The sequence below is a fragment of the Thermobia domestica genome, chromosome 14 (assembly GCF_964235325.1).
Source record: "Thermobia domestica chromosome 14, izTheDome1.hap1.1, whole genome shotgun sequence".
Taxonomy (NCBI): Eukaryota; Metazoa; Arthropoda; class Insecta; order Zygentoma; family Lepismatidae; genus Thermobia; species Thermobia domestica.
Genome location: NC_137467.1, coordinates 135870707 through 135892300, shown reverse-complemented (window position 1 = coordinate 135892300; position 21594 = coordinate 135870707). Strand labels below are relative to the sequence as shown.

Genomic DNA, 21594 nt, shown 5'->3' with positions numbered 1-21594 from the left:
AGGAATAAAGACACATTATTTAACATGTATATGGTATCTCCTCTTAATTTCGCTGCAGCTAGAAAAAATAATAAGACTCAAAAGATATGAATCTTCCTATCCAATATTATAAAATTCTTAAATGTTGAAGATTCCTTTGTACAATGTGTCAATCCTGGCACCGAATATTTAGTTTTTGCATCTCTTAAATGGCCATTTAATCTGATCACATTTTAAAAAGGCGATATACAAATTATTACCTCATATTACTTTGTAATAAACCAGTAAAACAGTTTTTATCCTCTTTGACTTCTCTCTATTTCCCTCCTTTCTCTCTCTCTTTCCTTTTTTTTTTCTTTTCAATTTGACTATTTCCTCATCTCTAATGAAAGATCAAAAGATCAAACAGTGATCTGAAATACTATAAGGAACTTAATATCTTCAATAAAAACAGCGAGTATAACTGATTTCTCCTCTTCTTTCTCAGTCCATTTTCATGAAATGACGCAAATGTTTGACAACGATTCTTTGTGAAAACTGAAAAATAACTATAAGTTAGCAACACTGAGAATGAGACTAATAACAATTGATTCTTCCATAAACAAATAGTACATAACAAATACAATATACTATGGTAATTAATGTATTGTTAAGGCATAGTAAGAACATTTAGGATCCGACTCAAAGTATGTATCTATATGGGATTCAAATCTTGAACCAAAATCAAAATTGTAAGAGAAAACTGTTATAACAAATGACAAAATACGCTAAGCGAGCGCCACAATTTAAAGATGTCGCCCAAGGAAGCCAGCAGGTTACCTGGTGCTCCCAGTTATTGTTAAACATAAACAAGGCAAACTCGTAAGTGCAGAAGAAAAGCAAATAGTTTATCAAACGATATCAAAGTTGCTCAATTAACTTGAAGAAAATTAAGACACTAAGTAGCTAATTTTCATGTTCTCATTGAATAGTAGGCTATGTATACATTATTTATTTATTTATTTACTTTGTAGTACTGAAATTACTATTTGTATGTTCGCATGCTCTACAATGTACGAAAGCACATCAAGGAACTGAACTTTAGGGGAAAAAGTGACATGTTTTCACGGATATGCGTAATGATTTAGGTATTAAATGAAAAAGAAATAATCTCCCATAATGATAAATATGCTTGCTGTTACATACCTGCGCCATCTCTTAATCGTTCAGTTGATAATTTGACATAACTCATTGCAGTTTCATCTGTAATTACAATTTGGAGAAAAATAACAATGTTCAGTTGCACTTAAAAGAGGGGGGATTATATAGTATTGGATATTTCGGCTTCATATCACGGCGATGGTGTGACAGTGAGACGAATAATCCACATCGCAGTGGCAGAAATACCATGCACGTGCTGCAGCAGAAATATTGCGGGAAACAGACGAAACGATTTCCCCTTCACCAATCAGCAAATAGTCGCGCGCGCAGTGATATAATATCGAGTTACGCGGTTTGTTTTTGAAGGGTGCAAAGGACTCTGAAAAACACTTTAGTGAAGTATTATTTTTACCAACTTTGTTCTTAATGAAACCACAGTTCTTAATCAATGGTTATTTTGTATTTGAGCGGTATTTACAGTATTTTAACGCCTCTTTCCTACAACATCCGTAATACAGTATTTGTTAAACAATAAGGAACAGCGTAATTAAGTATACATTCTTGGCTCCTTATTAATTAGTTATAAACTGATTTAATGTCGCTTCTGCATCTTTTTAACACTTCCAACAATACTGACAACCTTTCCGACAATAGAAAGAAGACAATGTTAATGTTAACGCTTAAAAGCTTAAAAACGAAGAGTTACGGGTAATGTAGAGTGATAGTAGTATTAACACCCTTAAGCAGTAGCGTACGCAGGAATTTATTTCGGGAGGGGTCCAAACTCAATATGAGGGTATTTTATATTAAAATTCCTAAAGTTGCCCTTAAAATTAGGCTAAATTTACATAAAAGTCGAAATGGGGGGGAGAACCCCAGGACCCACCCCCTGCGTACGTCTCTGCCCTTAGGGAGTATGTATCACATCCTGATATACGCACATATACCATACGTTAAAATGCTCCAGGAAATATATGCTTGCTAAGAAGTTGATTTTTTTTCTCTCTCACTTCTTGGGGATCTTACGAAACAACTAACTCTATACCTGTGGAATACGGAGGTTTAATGCTGTATTCACAGAAGTTGTCCATTGCAGGCTTTCCAATGCTAATGAAAAAAGAAGATATAGGAAATCACGACAAAATATAGGAGGTTTCGTGAAGTTGTGAAAAAGGAACACTTCAATTATCCAATAGATAAAAAAAATAAATAAATAAATAAAATAAAATAAAATAAAAAAAATCACATGGAAATTACAACAATTGTTATATGAATATGCATTCTATTCTAAATATAACTAAATGGGTAATTATCTCGCAAAATTTTATACGAGTTTCTTAGTGTTTTCGTATGTAGCTCACCGGTACTAAGCAACGACCATAAGGAATGTGTAAAAAGGATCTGCATCAGAAAATCAGTGTTTGTAAGTATACGTTTCCAAGATCTAAATGAAATGTAAATTAAATCTAAAATGTAAACATTCTGCAGTTGGCGTTTTTAAGGTAAGATTTGACTATGTGTAATACATTCTACGATTATTTACCTACAGTTGGTGCAAAAACTATTGATGCACTTAAATAAATAATTTATAAGGCTTTAAAATCACTACTTCATAGAACTTTTTAATGAATATGACGAAATTAGTTTATATTTTGTTCCATTTTGTAGGTGTATGAATACTTTATGCGCTAACTGTATATTATTTGATGTAATTATCTTTATACAATAAGCAGGAAAGGACGAAACACAGAAAAGTCTCCATTCAACCACTCTACTGTGGAGACAAAAGGCCCTTCAACCACCCACACCTTATTTCCTTATGTTATTTTCGCAAGTGAAAGTAGTAATGCCACAAAAATATAGGAGGTTTCGTTAAAATATAGGAAACATAGGAGTTTATAGGAAGAGACGCAAATATATAGGAAAAATAGGAAATATAGAAGCATTGGAAAGCCTACCATTGACTTCTGTCCTTAGCCAACTGAACCCAGTTTCAACTTTGCATTTCAATTTCTGCGAGATTCATCTTAATATTGTCCTCCCATCTGCGTCTATGTCTTCCTAAAGGTCTTTTTCCGATTGAGTTTCCAGTTAAAATTTTCAAAGCGTTTCTCGCTTCATTGATTGAAATACTTAATGATACAATATTTCGAAACCTTTTTTTTTTTAATGTCAGCACATGCTTGTTTGTCATTTAGCTCTCCATACGTAATGGAACATTTAAATACGTTAAAGAATCTTTCCATATGTAAAAGAATGCTCAAAGTTAAGAAATAGAACATAATTATCGCCTGAGTACAAAAATAAAAGTCAAAGTAGAACAGAAACAGCGTCTGTAATGGATATGAATGTCATAATTATCTTGAGACCCGTTATACATCGCTAGAAGCATAGTTCTAGAAGTCCTTGTGTTAGCTCATTGGTAAGCTGTCGGATTTCCAATCATAAGGTTGAGAGTTCGAATCCCGTCTAGGTTAATCATCTTTTTAAAATTCTATTTTCCGCAATGCATGAAAAATTATATAAAATAATTACATTAGAATACATAAGTTCTATATATATAACATAATTATTGCAGAACATAGTAATTATTATGTTTAAAATATAACATCTGAGATAATTTTCACAGTAGGTCGGTATATATGAGGATGTAAATACAAGTTAGGAAAATCATTTAATAGCAATAAATAAGTTATGTAGTGTATTAATTTTCATCTATTTGTCATACAGATGTAACTTCTCAATATTCTCATTACAGCATGTCATTTATATTCGTGAAATACAATATATTCCTACGGATATAGAAAGTGTATAAACAGAGTATTCAAAGTCGTATCCTGCTTCAAGACACATAACTTTTCCCGATCCCCTTAACGTCACGGGAAGAAACACAAACTCTCTTTAGAACGGAATGTCGTTATTTAGAGTCTCATTCGAATACGTTGAATATGCTTTTGCATATTCACCTCTCTCTCTCTCTCTCTTTCGCTTTGTTTATGTGTGTGTGTTGCGGAATATCCCAAGTTGAATACAACATTTGCAAAGTATATGAGCATCATTGTCATCGAATACCAGAAATTGAAAGTCGTGTTTCTTCAGGTTGGGTTTGCGTGTTCATGTTAGCTCACTGGTAGAGTACGGACTTGCCAATAAAGAGGTCTTGAGTTCAAAGCCTACAGCTAATTATCATTCTTTTGTTAGTAGGATTGCACAGAAATCGGATACAAGGAGTGGTTTACTTCTAGAAATATTTTCAGAAGCGTTTAGGTAGCCCTGAAAAGGGCTGTTTTCGGGAGTTGAGGCGGGGACATTAATATTGTGCCCAAGACCCTTCTGAATTTATTACACGCTCCATTCTTCTGGGCATGGAATCTATTACATGGGTGACAAATCTACCTCCTTCCCCTACCTCCAGCCATGCTTCGGAAACAAGATGCCACAGGTCATCCTGAGTTCTTGGTGGATCTGCCTCAGGCCAACTTTCCCTTAGAGTACGCTTCACTTCTGCCCACATATTTTCCATGAGATTGAGGTCTGCTCCACGAGCGGCCAGTCGAATAAATCAATCTCAGGGTGCCCTGCGAACCATTCCTGAATCACACGGGAAGTATGTATTGGCGACTGGTATTGCTGGAACTGAATTACACCATCAGGCTGAAATACTCGTACAGATAGCACCATGATATTACTGATAATGTCTAAGTACTGAGCATTGTCCAGATGTCCTTCAATTCTATGAAGCTGTCCTGCTCCGCGACTGGAAATCCAACCCCAACATAAAATAGATACATGGCCACTGCGATTGCAAGCAGCCACATATCCATGGTCATATCGGGTGCCTCTCGGACGATACACAAAACGGCGTCCCTCCTTTGATGTTGTGAATATGGATTCATCTGAGAAAACTACGTTTTCCCAATTGAGACCCACATTCGCCTGTGCAAACGCGAGACGGTAAATTTTGTGGTCGTCTGAGAGTTTTTCCTTCACGGCAGCAACACGGCCACGTAACCCAGCATGACGAAGCCTTCGCAGAGCTGTATGCTTTCTACCAGGGAAGAGAGAAACTTCCCTTAGCTGTCTAGACGTCCTTAGTGGGTCTAACCGGGCTTCGTTTACTAATCTCGCATCTTGGGCTTCGGTTGACACATGCGGACGACCAGGAGATCGTAAATTATCAGTCTGACCTGTAACACCATATTTCCGAATCCATCGCCTTCCTGTAGAGGCCGGGACACCTACTCGCCTGCTAGCTGCAGTTGCAGAATAACCTTCCAACTCCCATAAAGTAATTACTGCTGTACCTCTATCCATAGTTACCAATGTTCTGAGCTGTGAGAAGGAAGCAATAGGTAAAAGCTAGTACCTGACGTGTGATTGGTTACTTGCACGACACGCCTATTGTGGGGAACAGCGTTGCCAGATCTAGCATAATGATGCTAGATCTAGCATAATTTGCATGTCTCTAGCATCTAGCATCTTGCTTTTAGCATCCTGCCCAAATCTAGCACAATTTCAGCAAGTTTATCAAAAAGCCGTAAAACCTGGAGATGAGAAAGAAGTTGGTCGTGGGAAGAAAAAGAACAACAGAAATGTATCCTCTTCCATTGATTCATACAGTCGGTAAACCATACAGGCAGTCTTATTTTCCGAAGTAAGTTCGAAACGTCTTTGGGCTTTTTTGTGGCTCCACCCAGGGTTTTCTAATCCTTTAACTCCGAGGCATGGGCGGAGCTATGGGGGCCATTCTCCCCCCAACTTTTTGACAACTTCACCATCTTTATTTCTGACTTCATTATCATATTTATTCCTGAAATGACAGCTCCGAGACCGACCAAAAATCTGCCGCCCCCCCCCCCCAGCAGACGATTCCCAACTCCTCTTATGCTGCGAAGTAATTTTCTTTCAAAATATGTAAACAAAAACTTTGCATTCATTTATACGATATATACGCCATTGAGTTTGGCAACGACTGCATTAATTTAGTTGAGTTAAAATTTTGGTGCGTGAAGTATTGAGTTCTATCCATGCATTATTGCTCTCTGTGTATTTTAAGTTACGTTATCGTATCTCAACTTCGTTTTTTTAAACTCCTGAATTAGTAATTATGAGGATCTAGCATAATTTGACCGAATCTAGCATAAGTTCGATCAGGTTTTGGAATAATTCCGAGCTGTGAGTCTGGCAACGCTGGTGGGGAACGACTTGGTCAACGACTCGCGAAAGAAATCTGAAAATGGTGCGCCGTAATAATAATATCAAAAACAGTTTTTATAAAGGAATATTAATACATACGAAAAGCTGTTTAAAGAATGAATTGTTATACTGACTTTACACGTATAAAAACATATACCATATATCAAACAGATTGAGCGATATGATGATAGCTGTTTTGAGACAAACTCTTTCGAAGTCCAACTTCGGGTATCTTCGGAAAACAGTAAACTAAAGCTGCTGGTTCGAACCTCCAAAGCCAAAATTAGTAATCGGGAAACGATGTACAGATATGTTTTTCCTTCTGTTAAATATAATAAGACATGTTGAAATGGTATTAAGTGTAGAAAAAAGTAACATTGAAATACTTAATGATACAATATTTCGAGACTATGTATTCACACTCTCGTTTCGTCATTGTGATTTCCATACGGAAAAGAGCATTTACGTATGAGCTCAGTTATATTTCAGAAGCAGCTTCCGAAAAGCGGTCATGTTAGCTCAGTGGTACACCCCCGAGCGTTTAAATCGTGAGTTCGATACCAGTTCAGGTGAGATTCTTTTATGATATTCTACTTTCCTCAATGCATGAAAATTATGTAAAATAGTTACATTACAATTCATCAGTTGTATATATCAGTTGAATATATATATTCATATCATTTCACGACATAAGTAATTCTTATCTTTAAAATATAACATCTGAGGTATTGACAGAACGTCGGTGTGTTATGTGTGAATATTGAATACAAATTTAAAAAATCGTGTAATAGCAATAAATAAGTTATGTAATGTATTTATTTGCAGCTACTTTCATCGCAGATAACTTCTCAATATTCGCATTACAGCATTTAGGTAGAGCATATCGAAAATCGGATCGTGGTCCAAGACAAAAAACTAGCTAGCCCCAAACTGTCACGTAAGAAATTCGCGAATCGCAAAAGTAAAGTGAAGAGATTGAGAGCGGTAATTCCTTAATCGCTCTCTCTCAACTCTCTCTTATCTGCATTTATACACATAAAAGTGTATGTATGTATGTTCCAACATAACTCATGTATGCCTAGAGCAGGGTTTCTCAACCTGGGAGTCGCGGCCCCTAGGGGATCGCGAAGATAGGCGGAAGAGATAAATATAGTTAGAATCTAATACCAGAAATTATTTTTAAATATTATTTTTAATTTTGTTCTGATAGGCATACTTTTATTTTTTATACACACTGTAAAGAACAATAAAAAATAAGTCTACTGAACATTTTCAAAGGATGTAGAATTCGTGTTACTATTCGGTTCAAAGTCTCTTGTCGTCGCGAATTCTGTCGAGAAATTTGAAGCTTAAAATATACAAAACGATAATCATGCCTGTTGTTCTGTATGGTTGCGAAACATGGTCGCTTACTTTGAGGGAAGAACATAGACTGAAAGTATTTGAGAACAAGATCCTTAGACGAATATTCGGACCCAAGAGGAACGGGAATGGGGAATGGCGGAAACTTCATAACGAGGAACTACATTATTTATACGGTTTACCCAACATTCTTAGGGTCGTCAAGTCTAGAAGGCTTAGGTGGGCAGGTCATGTAGCTAGAATGGAAGAAAGTAGAAACGCTTTCAAAATCTTGACTGGAAGACCAATCGGAAAACGACCATTAGGAAGACCCAGGCGCAGATGGGAGGACAATATTAAGATGGATCTCGCTGAGATACGAATATACAAAGTAGAAACTGGATCCAATTGGCTAAGTATAGAAGTCAGTGTAGAGCTTTTGTGAACGCGGCATTGAACCTCCGGGTTCCATAGGCCATAGAGTTAGTTAGTTAGTAGAGTTGTTTAAAAATGAATTTAAATCAAAGAGGTATGATATAAAAATAATGAGAACTGTATATAGAAATACTAGAAAAATACACATGCAACAAAACCTCCACATTGAAATACAATTAAAATTAAAACCTAATGAGACACCTAAGCATGGTGTAATTTCACTAGTTCAGCAATGTCCGGTTCAATCTTCATGACGAACATTATCAAGCCATTTTCAACTGATAAGCGATTTCTTATCTTTGTTTTAATGTTTACCATAAAAAAAACACACTTTCGCACAAGTACGATATAGCAAATGGAATTATTACTTTTAAAGCAGCAATCCCCAGACCAGGATATTCTTCTCTCCTCATCAGGCAGAACTTGTCCAAGTCTTCGTTACAAAAAACCAGTTGCAAAGACTTGTCGCATAATCATTCTATTATTTGGTCAAGAAGTTGTGGGCTTAGATCGGATACGTTAATGGCCTCTTCAATGAAGGAGTTTAACATCCATCTTGAACCAGCACCTTTGTCGTTGGGAATATAGATATTACAGTTACTGTATCCACTGTCAGTGCCGGGAGCCGAAAAAAGGGGCCACACATTTCGGAGGAAGTGTGTTACTCATGTTAGGAAAGTGCATGTGCACATGTGTAAAATAGAAGGAAAAACGTAATAAAATGTGCTCAAAATTAAGGAAAGGTAGGGTTTATTTTGAAAATGTTATTGAGCTTCGTGCCAACCATGGTGGCGCTTCGTAGCTAGTCTGTCGACGTCACTCATATATACGGTGACATCGTACTATACTCTCGCCCCGGGCGCTGAGTTTCCATGGCACTGTTCACTATAAACAAAAAAATGGATTCTACTATTATAGAAATAGGTATGTTAAAAATCCCACACAAGCTTATTATAAAACAAATTATAAAAGGGTCGCTGGCAAGAGCGTGTGATAAAAGGGGATCGTGATAGGAATTAGATTGAGAACCACTGGCCTAGAGTAATTTTAACCACATTTCTTATAGTTTCGAAAAGAGTGCTGTCGGGTTACCTATGGTGAATGGGAGGGGGATACATATAAAAGATTGCTAGAAAATGATCGATATTAGATTCATAGTTTTCGGGGTCGCTTAGATAAATAGTGAGACTTTCAATTTCGCTTAACTCCGATTAAGCTCTCATTAGTAGGGATGGGCACGAACGAATTTTCTTTGAAACTCGACTCGACTCGAAACAGACATCTTTGAGGTCTACTCTTGGACTCGGCGCGAAAAATATCTTCCAACTCGACTCGGATTAGAGTCAAGTCGAACCAAAACGAGCAAAATCCTGTGTGTAGTCCTACCTAGACAATACATAGACAATAATTATTCTATCATCAATTATACTACTATTACTACAAATAATAATAATAATAATAATAATAATAATAATAATAATAATAATAATAATAATAATAATTATTATTATTATTATTATTATTATTATTATTATTATTATTATTATTATTATTATTATTATTATTATTATTATTATTATGACAACACCGTGTACAAACATGAACAATAGATGGTTAGTAAAAGAATACTAAAAGCTAGTTGACTGCCGACGTCGGTAGTCATGAACTCTACAAGGCAAAGACATCATTCATTACTCTAAGCTGTAAGCGTCAGTGGACTACAGATGGTCAACTATTGACCTCTCGCCAGAAATTGGTGGCCCCGCAGCGACGATCCGTGGTGGCCCAAATTCCATTTTGAAAACTTTACTACCAGCAGCAGAGACGCGATGAAACGCCAACGAATCACAAAATTACTCTCCCAAAATATGTCAAAATGATTATATGTGTGATTTGTTTATATTTAGGTGAATCAAAAAAACACAAAACAAATACCCGGGGTGGACGCAAACTATCAATATTACGATTACTAGGCACGTGTTCTTCTAACTTCCCCACGGAAACGATCATAAAAAGCTTGGTTGTTGAAGGATAAATCATTGACGTTTTAATTTAGCCAATCAGACAAACCCCTACCTCTCGAGTTCTAGAAGGTGATACCGTGAACCGTTTCAGATTTATTGCTTCCTGGTGGAGTACTATCCATGAGCAAAATTTGAGCATTATAGCCGACATGCATCTTCGGTGCCTCTTATCTTTAGTACAATTTTAACCAGAGATGGTGTGGGTCAATGAAAATTTGATCCACGACCCACCATGACCCACTATCACCCACCACCCAAATGCCCCATTGGCCCACTCTGACCCATCAACCATCGTGATCCACTGTGACCTACCACCAACTATGAACCACTCTGAACCATTATGACCAACTCCGACCCACCAAAACCCATCGACATCAACTCTGACCGATGGCCCACGTCCTCCTCTCCATTGGCTAAAGAGGTTACACTTGTAATAAAACAAGACTGTGAAATTATCACTTACCGAAGTTTGAATTTCTACCGTTAATGGCTCAAGCACCTCTCTGTTACAATACTGGTGGGTCTGACCTTTACGATATATAATGGCAAAGTGTTTCTCATCTTCCAAATTAAAATGAATTTAAATTTATCATATATAATTATTTCTTTGTTGCCTTACAGACACATTTCAGTAGAAAATAGGGTGAAATTTGAAAGTTTCAAATCAAGGAAAAGTAGACCAACGTAAAAAAAAAAAAAAAAAAAAAAAAAAAAAGAGAGAGAGAGAGAGAAACTAATAAGCATGCCGTACTAATTGAAAATGCCCATGTAATTAAGTTTAGAATACAAATTTTATGGCCATTTTTCTCTAACTTTATGGCTTGATTGCCTTATGCTCGGAACGCTCCATATATTAAACACCAGCTTCAGCAATTATAAATAGAAAGCAGTGGGTATAAAATTCAAAAAGAACTTTAGTTTGCATTACTCAATTTGTTTCTCAACTAATATCAATCGTTTTCGATTATTTTTACAAATCAACCCACTACCAATTTCCAATATATAGAAAATGCACCCCCGTACCCCCGCTCATAAAAGATAATTTTAAAAAATGCCAGGACATATTCTCTTTATTTTTAATAAAGAGTTATATGCTGAATTTCAGCTCTCAGTTGAACGGCTTGTGAGATACTAAATTTTTCGCAAAATTTCGGACTTCTACTCCCTCTAAGGATATGTATTATAATGAAAGTGACACGCGTATGATAACTTCCCAGTTGGGATTGGAGCCTGATTATATACCAAACGTTAATTCATTTGACTTTGCAATATGACCGTGATGATTACGCAGACATAGTTACTTTCAATTTTTTATGATACATATCCTTATTTCATATGTTACAGATGATTCAAAAATATTTTTTCAAGCAGTTAGCTCCTCTAGAATCTCACAGGCTGCATCCCAAAATCCAACTCCTACTATCCTATTACAATCCAAAAGTGACTGAACTTTTTTATTAGGAACAAATGACAAAAAAAAAAAAAAAAAAAAAAAAAAAAAAAAAAAAAAATAATAATGGAGAGCTTGAAAGTAAAATGTAGAAAAGCTCGGTGCCCCCAATAACTATATATTTCTCCGCCCCTTCATCCCGAACTTAAAAATAAATCTTAATTCGAATATGGTAAATTAGTGAATTTATTACAGTTAAATTCCACTCACTACATGCTACAGCTACAACTATGTAACAAAGAATAACAACTGTGAAACATGTTCTGAATTACTATTAGATTTCTTACGCTATTATTAAACATATTAGAATAGTAAAAGAGGATTGTTCGTGAAATAGTATATTTGCTCTTGATTTATAACTTTTTCATACGGAAAAAATTAAAATATTATTCAAGTTTTAAACTTTGCACTCTGCAAATATGTTGCCCTCTAGGCAATGGGACTAATGTGGAGTAATGGGAAATGCTGCACTGTTAGCTGCGCTGAAAACTTACGATTCGATTCTAATATCGAATGATTTCGATATCTTTATGTCGCTACGTAACCACCCTGGGTGCTAATGGGAGCTTAATTGGACTTGAATTGAAAGTAGAACTATTCACCTAAGCGACCACGAAACTATGGATTCGATACTAATATCGACCTGTTTCTAGCATTTTTGATATGTATCCCGACAGTACTCTTTTTCCAGACTGTAAGAAATATAGTTAAAATTGCTCTAGATATATCAGAATTATGTTGAAATACAGACATAAATCCACTTTTATATTCTGTATAAATAGAGAGTGAGCGAGCGAGCGAGCGAGAGAGGGCGACTCAAGGCATCACCACTTCCACATTGCAAAAGCATATATCAGGAATTGAATTGAAAATCTATGTAAAGACTTTCTGCTGTGGCATGCTTCATAAGGACAATTCCAGTCTGCTCACGTGACCTTTGGGGTTCATGAATTTTTTTGAGAGCGTTCCGACTTTGGATTCTCTGTTTATACCTTCTGTTTATGCATCGAATAACTTTTCAAGAACATAAATGACATTCTGTATTATGAATGTTGAGAATTACCCTCTATATGACAAATAGCTGCAAATAAATACACTACATGATTTATTTATTGCTATTGAACGAGTTTCTTAACTTGTATTTACATCCTCATCTATAATACCGACCTACTGTGAAAATTATCTCAGATGTTATATTTTAAACATAATAATTACTATGTTCTGCAATAATTATGTTATATATACAGAACTTATGTATTCTAATGTAATTATTTTATATAATTTTTCATGCATTGCGGATAATATAATTTTAAAAAAAAGATTAACCTAAACGGGATTCGAACTCAAAACCTTATGATTTGAAATCCGACAGCTTACCAATGAGCTAGCACAAGGACTTCTAGAACTATGCTTCTAGCGATGTATAACGGATCTCAAGATAATTATGACATTCATATCCATTACAAATGCTGTTTCTGTTCTACTTTGACTTTTATTTTAGTACTCAGGCGATAATTATGTTCTATTTCTTAACTTTGAGCATTCTTTTACATATGGAAAGATTCTTTAACGTATTTAAATGTTCCATTACGTATGGAGAGCTAAATGACAAACAAGCATGTGTTGACATAAAAAAAAAAAAAAAAAAAAGGGGTTTCGAAATATTGTATCATTAAGTATTTCAATCAATGTTGCTTTTTTAAACACTTGGTAACAAGTCTTATTATATTTAAAAGAAGAAAAACAAATCTGCAAACTTTTTCCCGATTGCAAAGGCTGGCTTGGAGGTTCGAACCTGGCTTACTTTTTCCCGAAGATACCCGAAGCTGGACTTAGAAAATTATTGCCTCAAAACACCAGTAAAGAATGCGCTCAACCTTTTTGAGACAAGGTGTACAAGTACTTTTGTACTCGGATTTCACTTTGCGATTCATTTAAACACGTCTTAATTAATCTAACTAGGTTTCTCGGTATGCCAAATTCTGTAAGAATGCTGTACAATGTTTCTTGAAATCAATGAACAATTGATATCGGGCTTTTTTTTTTTTAAGTATTTGACGAATGGTAAATATTTGATTAATAGTTGATCGATTTTGATAAAATCCGTGCTGATAATCTCCAATAATTTTATCTGTGTATGTGTGTATGGGGTGAATTTTGCTAACACAGTGTTTGAAAGGATTTTATAGGATGCCGACAAAAGGAAGATACCTCGATAATCATTACAATCAGTTTTGGCGCCTTTCTTGTGAATTGGAGCATTGGTTGATTCTTTCCACTCTTGTAGCGATTCTTCCTTGTTCTAGATGAGAAGAATCAATTTGTGTATCTCGTCCCACAATTTTCTCCCCTTCTAGCTTAAATTAACTCAGCCGGAAATTCGTCTACATCCGGAGATTGTCGTTTCTTTAATTTCTTTATAGCAATTGCTAGTTTTGTTTGGTTAGGGTTCTAGAATATACGATTCCGCTGTATGCATTTCACTTTCTCAACGAACATTATTTCTCGGCTGTGTGTGAAACAAATTATCAAAGACATCTTTCAACCTATTCAAAATACTATGTGTGTGTGTGAGAACTGTTCTGTGCGCTTTATTTAATATATACACGAGAGGTTGAAAACCTTCCTTGAAGTTGTTGATGGCCTTATACGTGTCCTGAATGTTTTTGTTTTTACTATTACCTCCAAGTTGAATAATTTTAGCTTTCAACATATTACGCTTGTTTGTTCTAAACGCTTTGGAAATGCATTGTTGAAAATAGGGGGACTTTACTTGTTTAGCCCTGAAACACAGTTAGTTGAAGTTTACCTTTGAAACACTGTCACGTGTTTTGTAAGAGGGTGGCAATATTTTGTTCTTTTGCTTGGCAATAGAAGAAGGGGAAGGTTTTTCATCATTATTATTGGTATTTGAAACCTTAGAGCTTCAACCCTTCTTCCCCATTACTCCCTATACTCAACGAATTTCTACTACACGCTTGGCCCTGTTTCGAATGAGAGTTTCTGAGAAGCTGGTTTTGGCTTGTGTTATAAAAGTGAAAGGGACTGTGTGGGTTATTTTGAATGCTTTGCACGGTAATAGCAGAAGAATAAGAGTCCTGTTCTTCGTTTCGACTATCTGGTAGTATCTTTTCGAGAGCATTTATGGGAAGGAAAATAGAATATATACCTTCTACCCTCATACCTGTTGAAGAAATCGCAATGCATATTGGCACACATATTACTATAGCCCATAGAAATTTTCACAGCACATTATAATCGTGTAGTCTTAGCTTGAACCATTCCAAGGGGCACAAATTTCCCCAAAGGAATTTTTGGAGGGAAATTTCTCGAATTATCCCCAATTTTCCTGTCCATATACATAAAGTATGCATGTGCATGGTACTTGAAAGTTTGTTTCATTAAGAAGAAAATGAATTACGAACCGTGCTGCTCGTATGAATAGCGCTGAAGTACAAGCTACATAATTGAAGGTCTACAATTTTCCCTTAAAACAGCCACGCCTTAAGAGGGTAAACAGTCTACGTTGTAAGATTTCTCTTTCCTACAAATTTCAATACTTTATACATAGTTGTTTCAGTATCGGACCGGATTACTTTGTAGTCATTCCACTTTTCTCTTCGAATCACAACAATCATTTGAACAATAATATACAATACCAGAACAAAACAACAAATGAAGGATAAGGGAAAAAAAAGAAGGAATGTCACAAAACTGTATTTTCGAGAAAACGGCGTTTTACTATTGAAAACCGCGTAAAAAAGAATAGGGTTAGTAAAATCTTCTGTCTTTTTTACATGGATATTTTTTACATCTACGCATGCATACATATACAGTCAAATAGTACCAAAAGTCACCAACAGATAGGACAAAGTACCCGATAAAGCACACACATGAACATTCTTTGTTTTTCCCCTTACCTTTCAAATGGACTATACCTACTGACTTTTTGGAATCACTTAAGTAGGGCTTATAACATTGTAATGTTAGTACGTGTGTCCGTGCATCCGTTACTTCTAATGATAACTCTTGAATTGTTGCCAGATTGGGCTACAAGTAGCGGATTGGCCGATTTTTTAAGTGCCCTCGTTACCAAAATTTCGAATTTGGCGACACGCTACTTTCTGGACAACTTTTAATTATCTGCAGGCTATAACTTTCGCGAATGCGATTCTTTTTTTATTTTCATATAAGAAATCACAAATTATTAGTTTCATATAGTACAGTAAACGTTTTGTTTGTTGAATATTCTATTCGTAATGAATAATAATTTTACTAAAACTAACATGTTCAACACTAGTTTAATTCTTACTTTAATACTTTTTAATCTCCAGAGCTGACATCATTAGACTTTCGTTAAGTTTACGCTGATGCAGTATCCTGACCGTTGCTGTGTCAGTTAATGGTTAGGCCTAATAATTGTACGGAGCTGTGTAAATGAGAACATCGCTAATTATCTGTGTTAATGTATTATCCATATTAACATAATGAATAGTTGGAATTACAGTAAATACTCCCGAAATTCATGGGTCCCAGATAAAGAATTTAGGAAATGAATTTTAAAAGTGAGGAATAACAGTGAAAAATGATACTGTAAACATTATAAAGTGCATTTCAGAGCCCACAAAAGGACAAAACTGACTTTAGCAAACATATCTCCTTGGAAATCAGAAAGGTCTTCCATTTTATAGTATCACAATCTGCCCAATTCATTGCACACTCCAGTTCTACTGCTTCTGACATAGTATGGAGTTTGCCCTAGCACACCATCATATACTATATAATATGATTAGTAAAAGCGTATATCTGCAAAATAATTCATTTTTATATTTGGGCTACAAATAGTTCAAATCCGCTACTTTTCGAGCACAACCTCGCTACTTTTTTAATCTTCAGATCTGGCTACACTGTATAACTCTCGAACAACAACGTTTTTTAATTGTTTATTTCGCAACAGATGGCTGCAGCAATTATCTCGGATAAGTTCGTTTTGTTACTCCACACGATAACGAACGAAAGCGAATTTTTGATTTCTGTTTTTGCAGTAGATAATTAGAACGATTACCACAGCCGAGTTCGTTAATAGAGTCAATCCGTTAACATATTAACGGATAATGGTGACTTTAATAGTAGCTAGTCTATCTCATTTTCTATATTAAAACGAAGGTAGTAAAAGTTACACATCTCGCCGTTAAATGGTGCCAAACGTTCTCAAGCGGCTGACATCTACTGGACGAAATTGAAGCTTCTGGTGAGAGATCCTATATACTGTCTACCATAGTTTATATTGTTCCCATATTCTGATAGCCCTATGAATTCATACAGAAAACCACTTAAGTCTTCTTTTCCAACACTTTTTTTAAACCCAATAACATTTCAAAAACAACAGCAGCCACTGTACAAAACAAATGCAATAACTTATCAGTCACGCAATACATTCTTTATTCTATATAGCATTCATGAAATAAATTACCTCAGGATCACATGCACTGTAGCTGACAACTGCAGAATTTCTCTCCACATCAAGCAGATCTACAGGAACATTACTTTGTATAAGAATATTATCAATTGCTGTTTGTACTTCTAAAGTCAATAGATACGAAGCATCTTCTTTGTTTAACACCATCTACAGGATAAAGAAGAAAAAGATTTATAGTGATATGTTAAACAAAAAATTTATAGTGATATGTTGAAAAAAAAAGATTTATAGTGATATGGTATCATTCGGAATATACCGTGTATACTCTCGTAATAGTCGCACTTTTTGTCCCAATTTTTAATGCGAAAATGCAACTGCGACTATTACGCGAGCCATTCAATTATAGCTACGATCAAAACAATTTCGAATTTTGATACATACAACATTGTGTCAAACAAAAAGTAAAATATAGCCTAGATGCGGTAAATATTAAAACTTACTGATACTGCGGTAAATATTAAATATTAAAACTAAAGAAATAAACTCCTAACTTACTGATTCGTGAGAGACAAAAATATCTTCTTCGCATTGGCACAAAAATACGATATATTTACATAATCGGGAAACACATGAATAACAACTACGTAACACCACATAGAGGAAACACACCCACACGAAGTTTCAGAGCTGTTCATAAATGCGAAAGGCATTATTCACTCTCATCCGAAGTTTCATCTTCTATCATATCTGCGTCTGACGAATCTGGGTAACTATTCCACAGAGCATCATCATCACTGCGGTCCAAAGTTTTGCATATGATGGTCTTTTTGAAGCTTTGTGTTATCGAAGACCAACTTTGTACTATCCACTTGCATAAAAGTTCTTTTGCTTGGACTCGCGCAAGGTAAGCAATTTCGAAGAAAGTTGCATTCACAAAAACAAAAAATCCCATAGACTGCGACTTATATGCGAGGAATTTTTTGGCGAATGTTTTACTTCAATCTTAAGGTGCGACTATTATGCGAGTAAACACGGTAAGTCGATTCGGTCTCAATATAATTATTAGTAGCAGAATTGCTTCGCACGGGAACAATACTTTCTATGCACAATATCTGAAAATAAAGAACTGAATAGACTAGATAACGACGAGCAACCGTCAAAACAAATAACAACTAACAGTCAATTCCCTGGTCAGCTGACAAGCACGTTCTTGACTTAACTCGGGTTTCAGTCATCTGGAAAGTCCCCAATTAGCTTAGTGACACCGAAAACTATGAACTCGACAATAATCTCGGTCATTTTCGACATTTTATTTTTCACTCCATCCCCCATAACAATGAGGCTGAACTTGGATGGATTTAAATGACATCGGTCAGCCATTTTCGATTATTTTTATAAAGGTAACCAAGAAAGTTCTGTCGACTTTGTGAAGGTCCGTCCATTGGCCCTCACACCGTGAGTTGAATGCGAATGGGGATAAGGCGAAGGTCAGTTGTTCGTGTGGGTATTCCAAATATTACCTTGTGGTGGCAGTTCAGTTACATCGTGAACTTGGGTAAGAACAGAGTGAACATGGAACCTCCACAGAGCGTCATAAGGGCGTATATGCTGTACGACTTCAAACTGTCGTCAAACGCTACTGCAGCGGGGCGTAAGATATCCCAGGCCTTTGGTGAGTGTGTCGTAAGTAGGCGGAAAGTACAACGGTGGTTTAACAAGTTTAAGGACGGTGACGAAACACTCGAAGACGCACCACGTGCCAGAAGACCAACACATATACAAAATGAAGATCAATTGAGGCGAACAATGGCCAGACATGTGAGGAATTGGGGCTACAATTTAGTGTGAGTGGAGAAACCATTCGGCAGCACCTCCATCAACCTGGAAAGCACTACAAGTTGGATTGATGGGTCTCACATGTTTTAACTCCGGGTCAGAAGGAAACGCGAGCAGACACCTGTGTTTCTTTGCTGTCTCTCCTGAGGAAGAAGCCATTTTTGGTCAGGATGTTGACATGTGATGAGAAGCGGGTTTTGTACGAAGCTCCACGGCGCCGTCATCATTGGTTAGCATCCCATGAACCGGTTTCAAAACAATCTAAACCAGCACAGCACCAAAAGAAAGTCCTCCTGCGTGTTTGGTGGACTGATCGCGGCATCGTGCATCGGGAACTGCTATCAGCTGGTCAGAGCATCAATGTAACTGCCAATAGTGGAGCCAATAGTGTACTGCCAATAGTGGAACCGTGCTCAAGATTAACTCAAAACTCTGTAGCCAACACTTCTGAATTGCAAAGGGGTCCTCCTATTACAGGACAACGCTAAGCCCTATGTGGCTAGGATGACCGGAACACCATTTTACGCCTTGAATGGGAAACTGTTGCATCTGCCATACTCCCCGGACATTGCACAATCCGATTATCACTTGTTTCATTCCTTGGACAATCACCTTAGAGGACGCCAGTTTAAATCCCTATTAGAGGTGCAAAATGCACTTGATATCTTTTTCGCTTCACGGCCTACTAAGTTCTACCGCGATGAAATCCATGGCCTTCCAGAACGTTGGCAGAAGGTCGTCGAAGCTGATGGGAATATTGTTGATCTTTCAGGTACGTTTTAGGTGACATATCGATATTCGAAGGTAGTGGGTGAAAAAGCGATAGAACTTTCTTTGTTACCTTTATATACGTCACTCCTTACCATCCTCTTAGGAGTGTCTTACTCCTACAGTATTTTTTTCCAGATTGTAAGTCAACTTCTTTTTAAAAATTAGTTTAAATACCGAGGTTTATCTTACTAATACGAGGAGCTCGTGAGATTCTATTTTGGAATTAATTTTAAGTCACCTCTTCCCCTTTAAAGCACTCTCCTCCTCCCTAAGGATGTGCATAAAGAAGTTCTAAAGAGCCTACGGTCTCTTTGATACATTTACTTAGATGTATGCTAAGTCAACAGTGTGGATTTATATACGGGACAAACATACACAAAATCGAACAAACATACACTCATTTTTATATATAAAATTACCATATAAGAGTTAGGTAGGGACAATAAAAACTGAAATCAAATACATTGATAAAAATCATGAAACTGATAACTATTTCCTGTTCAGCGTAAGCTCTAAACTCCGATAAACAAAATATTTGTATCCTTCCGCTTGTCACAAATACGATTGGCTAGTGATGTATCACTCCCACTCCCTATGGGGAGGAGAAAATTATACACGTGCATTTTGACGATACTGTTCCATACTGTCCAGATACTTACAGCAGCATAAAATAAAGAAAAAGATTTTAAAAAATATTTGAATTTCGCTGGTAAACAATTGTTGCTTAGTGAGTAAAGGTTTACCTTCTTGGTGTTTCACCACAACACTCGCTGAACCTGGATTCATGCCAGCCATCTTTCAGACTTTAAAAGAAGAACACGTGTCCACAGTTGAATTGGCGCCATACTTACTGCGCATGCTTAGTATTTATTTCTATTGTTTCATTAGCCACACTCGATCGCAGCATTATTAGATAATCCGTATTATATTTTTGGCATTTATAATAATATAGCGGTTTTATATGGAGCTTCATAGTAAAAGTGATAATCCAATCACATGAACTATTTTGCGGAGGACTACAAGCGTCGGTAGGACATAAGCAAGATTTAGTTTCACGTGGCTTTGTTTATCGTAGTTAGACTGCCATTTTGATTCTACACGCAGGATCTTTACTACATTTATAGGTACTTGAGGTTTTAAGAGTTGCCGTCCAATCTCTTAACGTGTTTTTTTAAATCTTTTTGTCTCTATTCTGTTAATAAGTGAAAGTCAATATTTAAAGTAAGTAGACTAAAAGTGTATGGGTCGTGATTTGGAAAACGTAGAGACAAGATCAATCTTACTTTACTTTTTATCTGCACTGCTTTCCTGCACTTAAATTACATAGGTACATTTTTTTTTTTCATTTTTATTCGTATTCAAGTATGCACCTATTTCTTATATTTATCCAAGGTGAAAATATAAAATAGTCCTATATTTGAGAACAAATTTTCTATCTTAATATGTTTAGCGTGCTTCATTTGATTTTTCAAAAAGAAAATCCGTTACGAAGGGCAATATACATCGTAGGCTATGGATGGAACTAATCCCATCCTGACTAAACTTGGCGTGGTTGTGGGCCTTGATGAGCTTAGTACGCCTATGGAATATTATGGTGTGTAGGTCTTTGGTTTCCGAGTTCTGGACCATTAAAGTTATGACTTGGATTTAGTCAGAGTACGCATATGAAATATTATGGTGTGCTGGAGTTTGATTCCCGAGTTGTGGACCATTAAAGTTGGGGCTTGGACTTAGTCACAGTTTCGAGTCGTCGTCGTCGTAATAATAATAATAATAATAATAATAATAATAATAATAATAATAATAATAATAATAATAATAATAATAATAATAATAATAATAATAATAATAATTATTATTATTATTATTATTATTATTATTATTATTATTATTATTATTATTATTATTATTATTATTATTATTATTATTATTATTATTATAGAAATAGAAAACAAAAATTGAAAATATTCCAGTTCAACATTCCATGAAAATGTTCTTTAGGC

General features: G+C 35.8%; 1 protein-coding gene across 6 annotated transcripts in view; it reads right to left on the bottom strand.

The window, feature by feature from the left end:
* Positions 1 to 21594, bottom strand: part of LOC145670333 (BBSome complex member BBS7-like) — a 97316-nt gene that overhangs the window by 28132 nt on the left and 47590 nt on the right. For all 6 annotated transcript variants that reach the window (XM_081738863.1, XM_081738861.1, XM_081738867.1 and 3 more), the window contains exon 11: positions 17039 to 17191. In XM_081738863.1, the coding sequence (XP_081594989.1) occupies positions 17039 to 17191 (153 nt within the window). The remainder of the gene's footprint in view (positions 1 to 17038; positions 17192 to 21594) is intronic.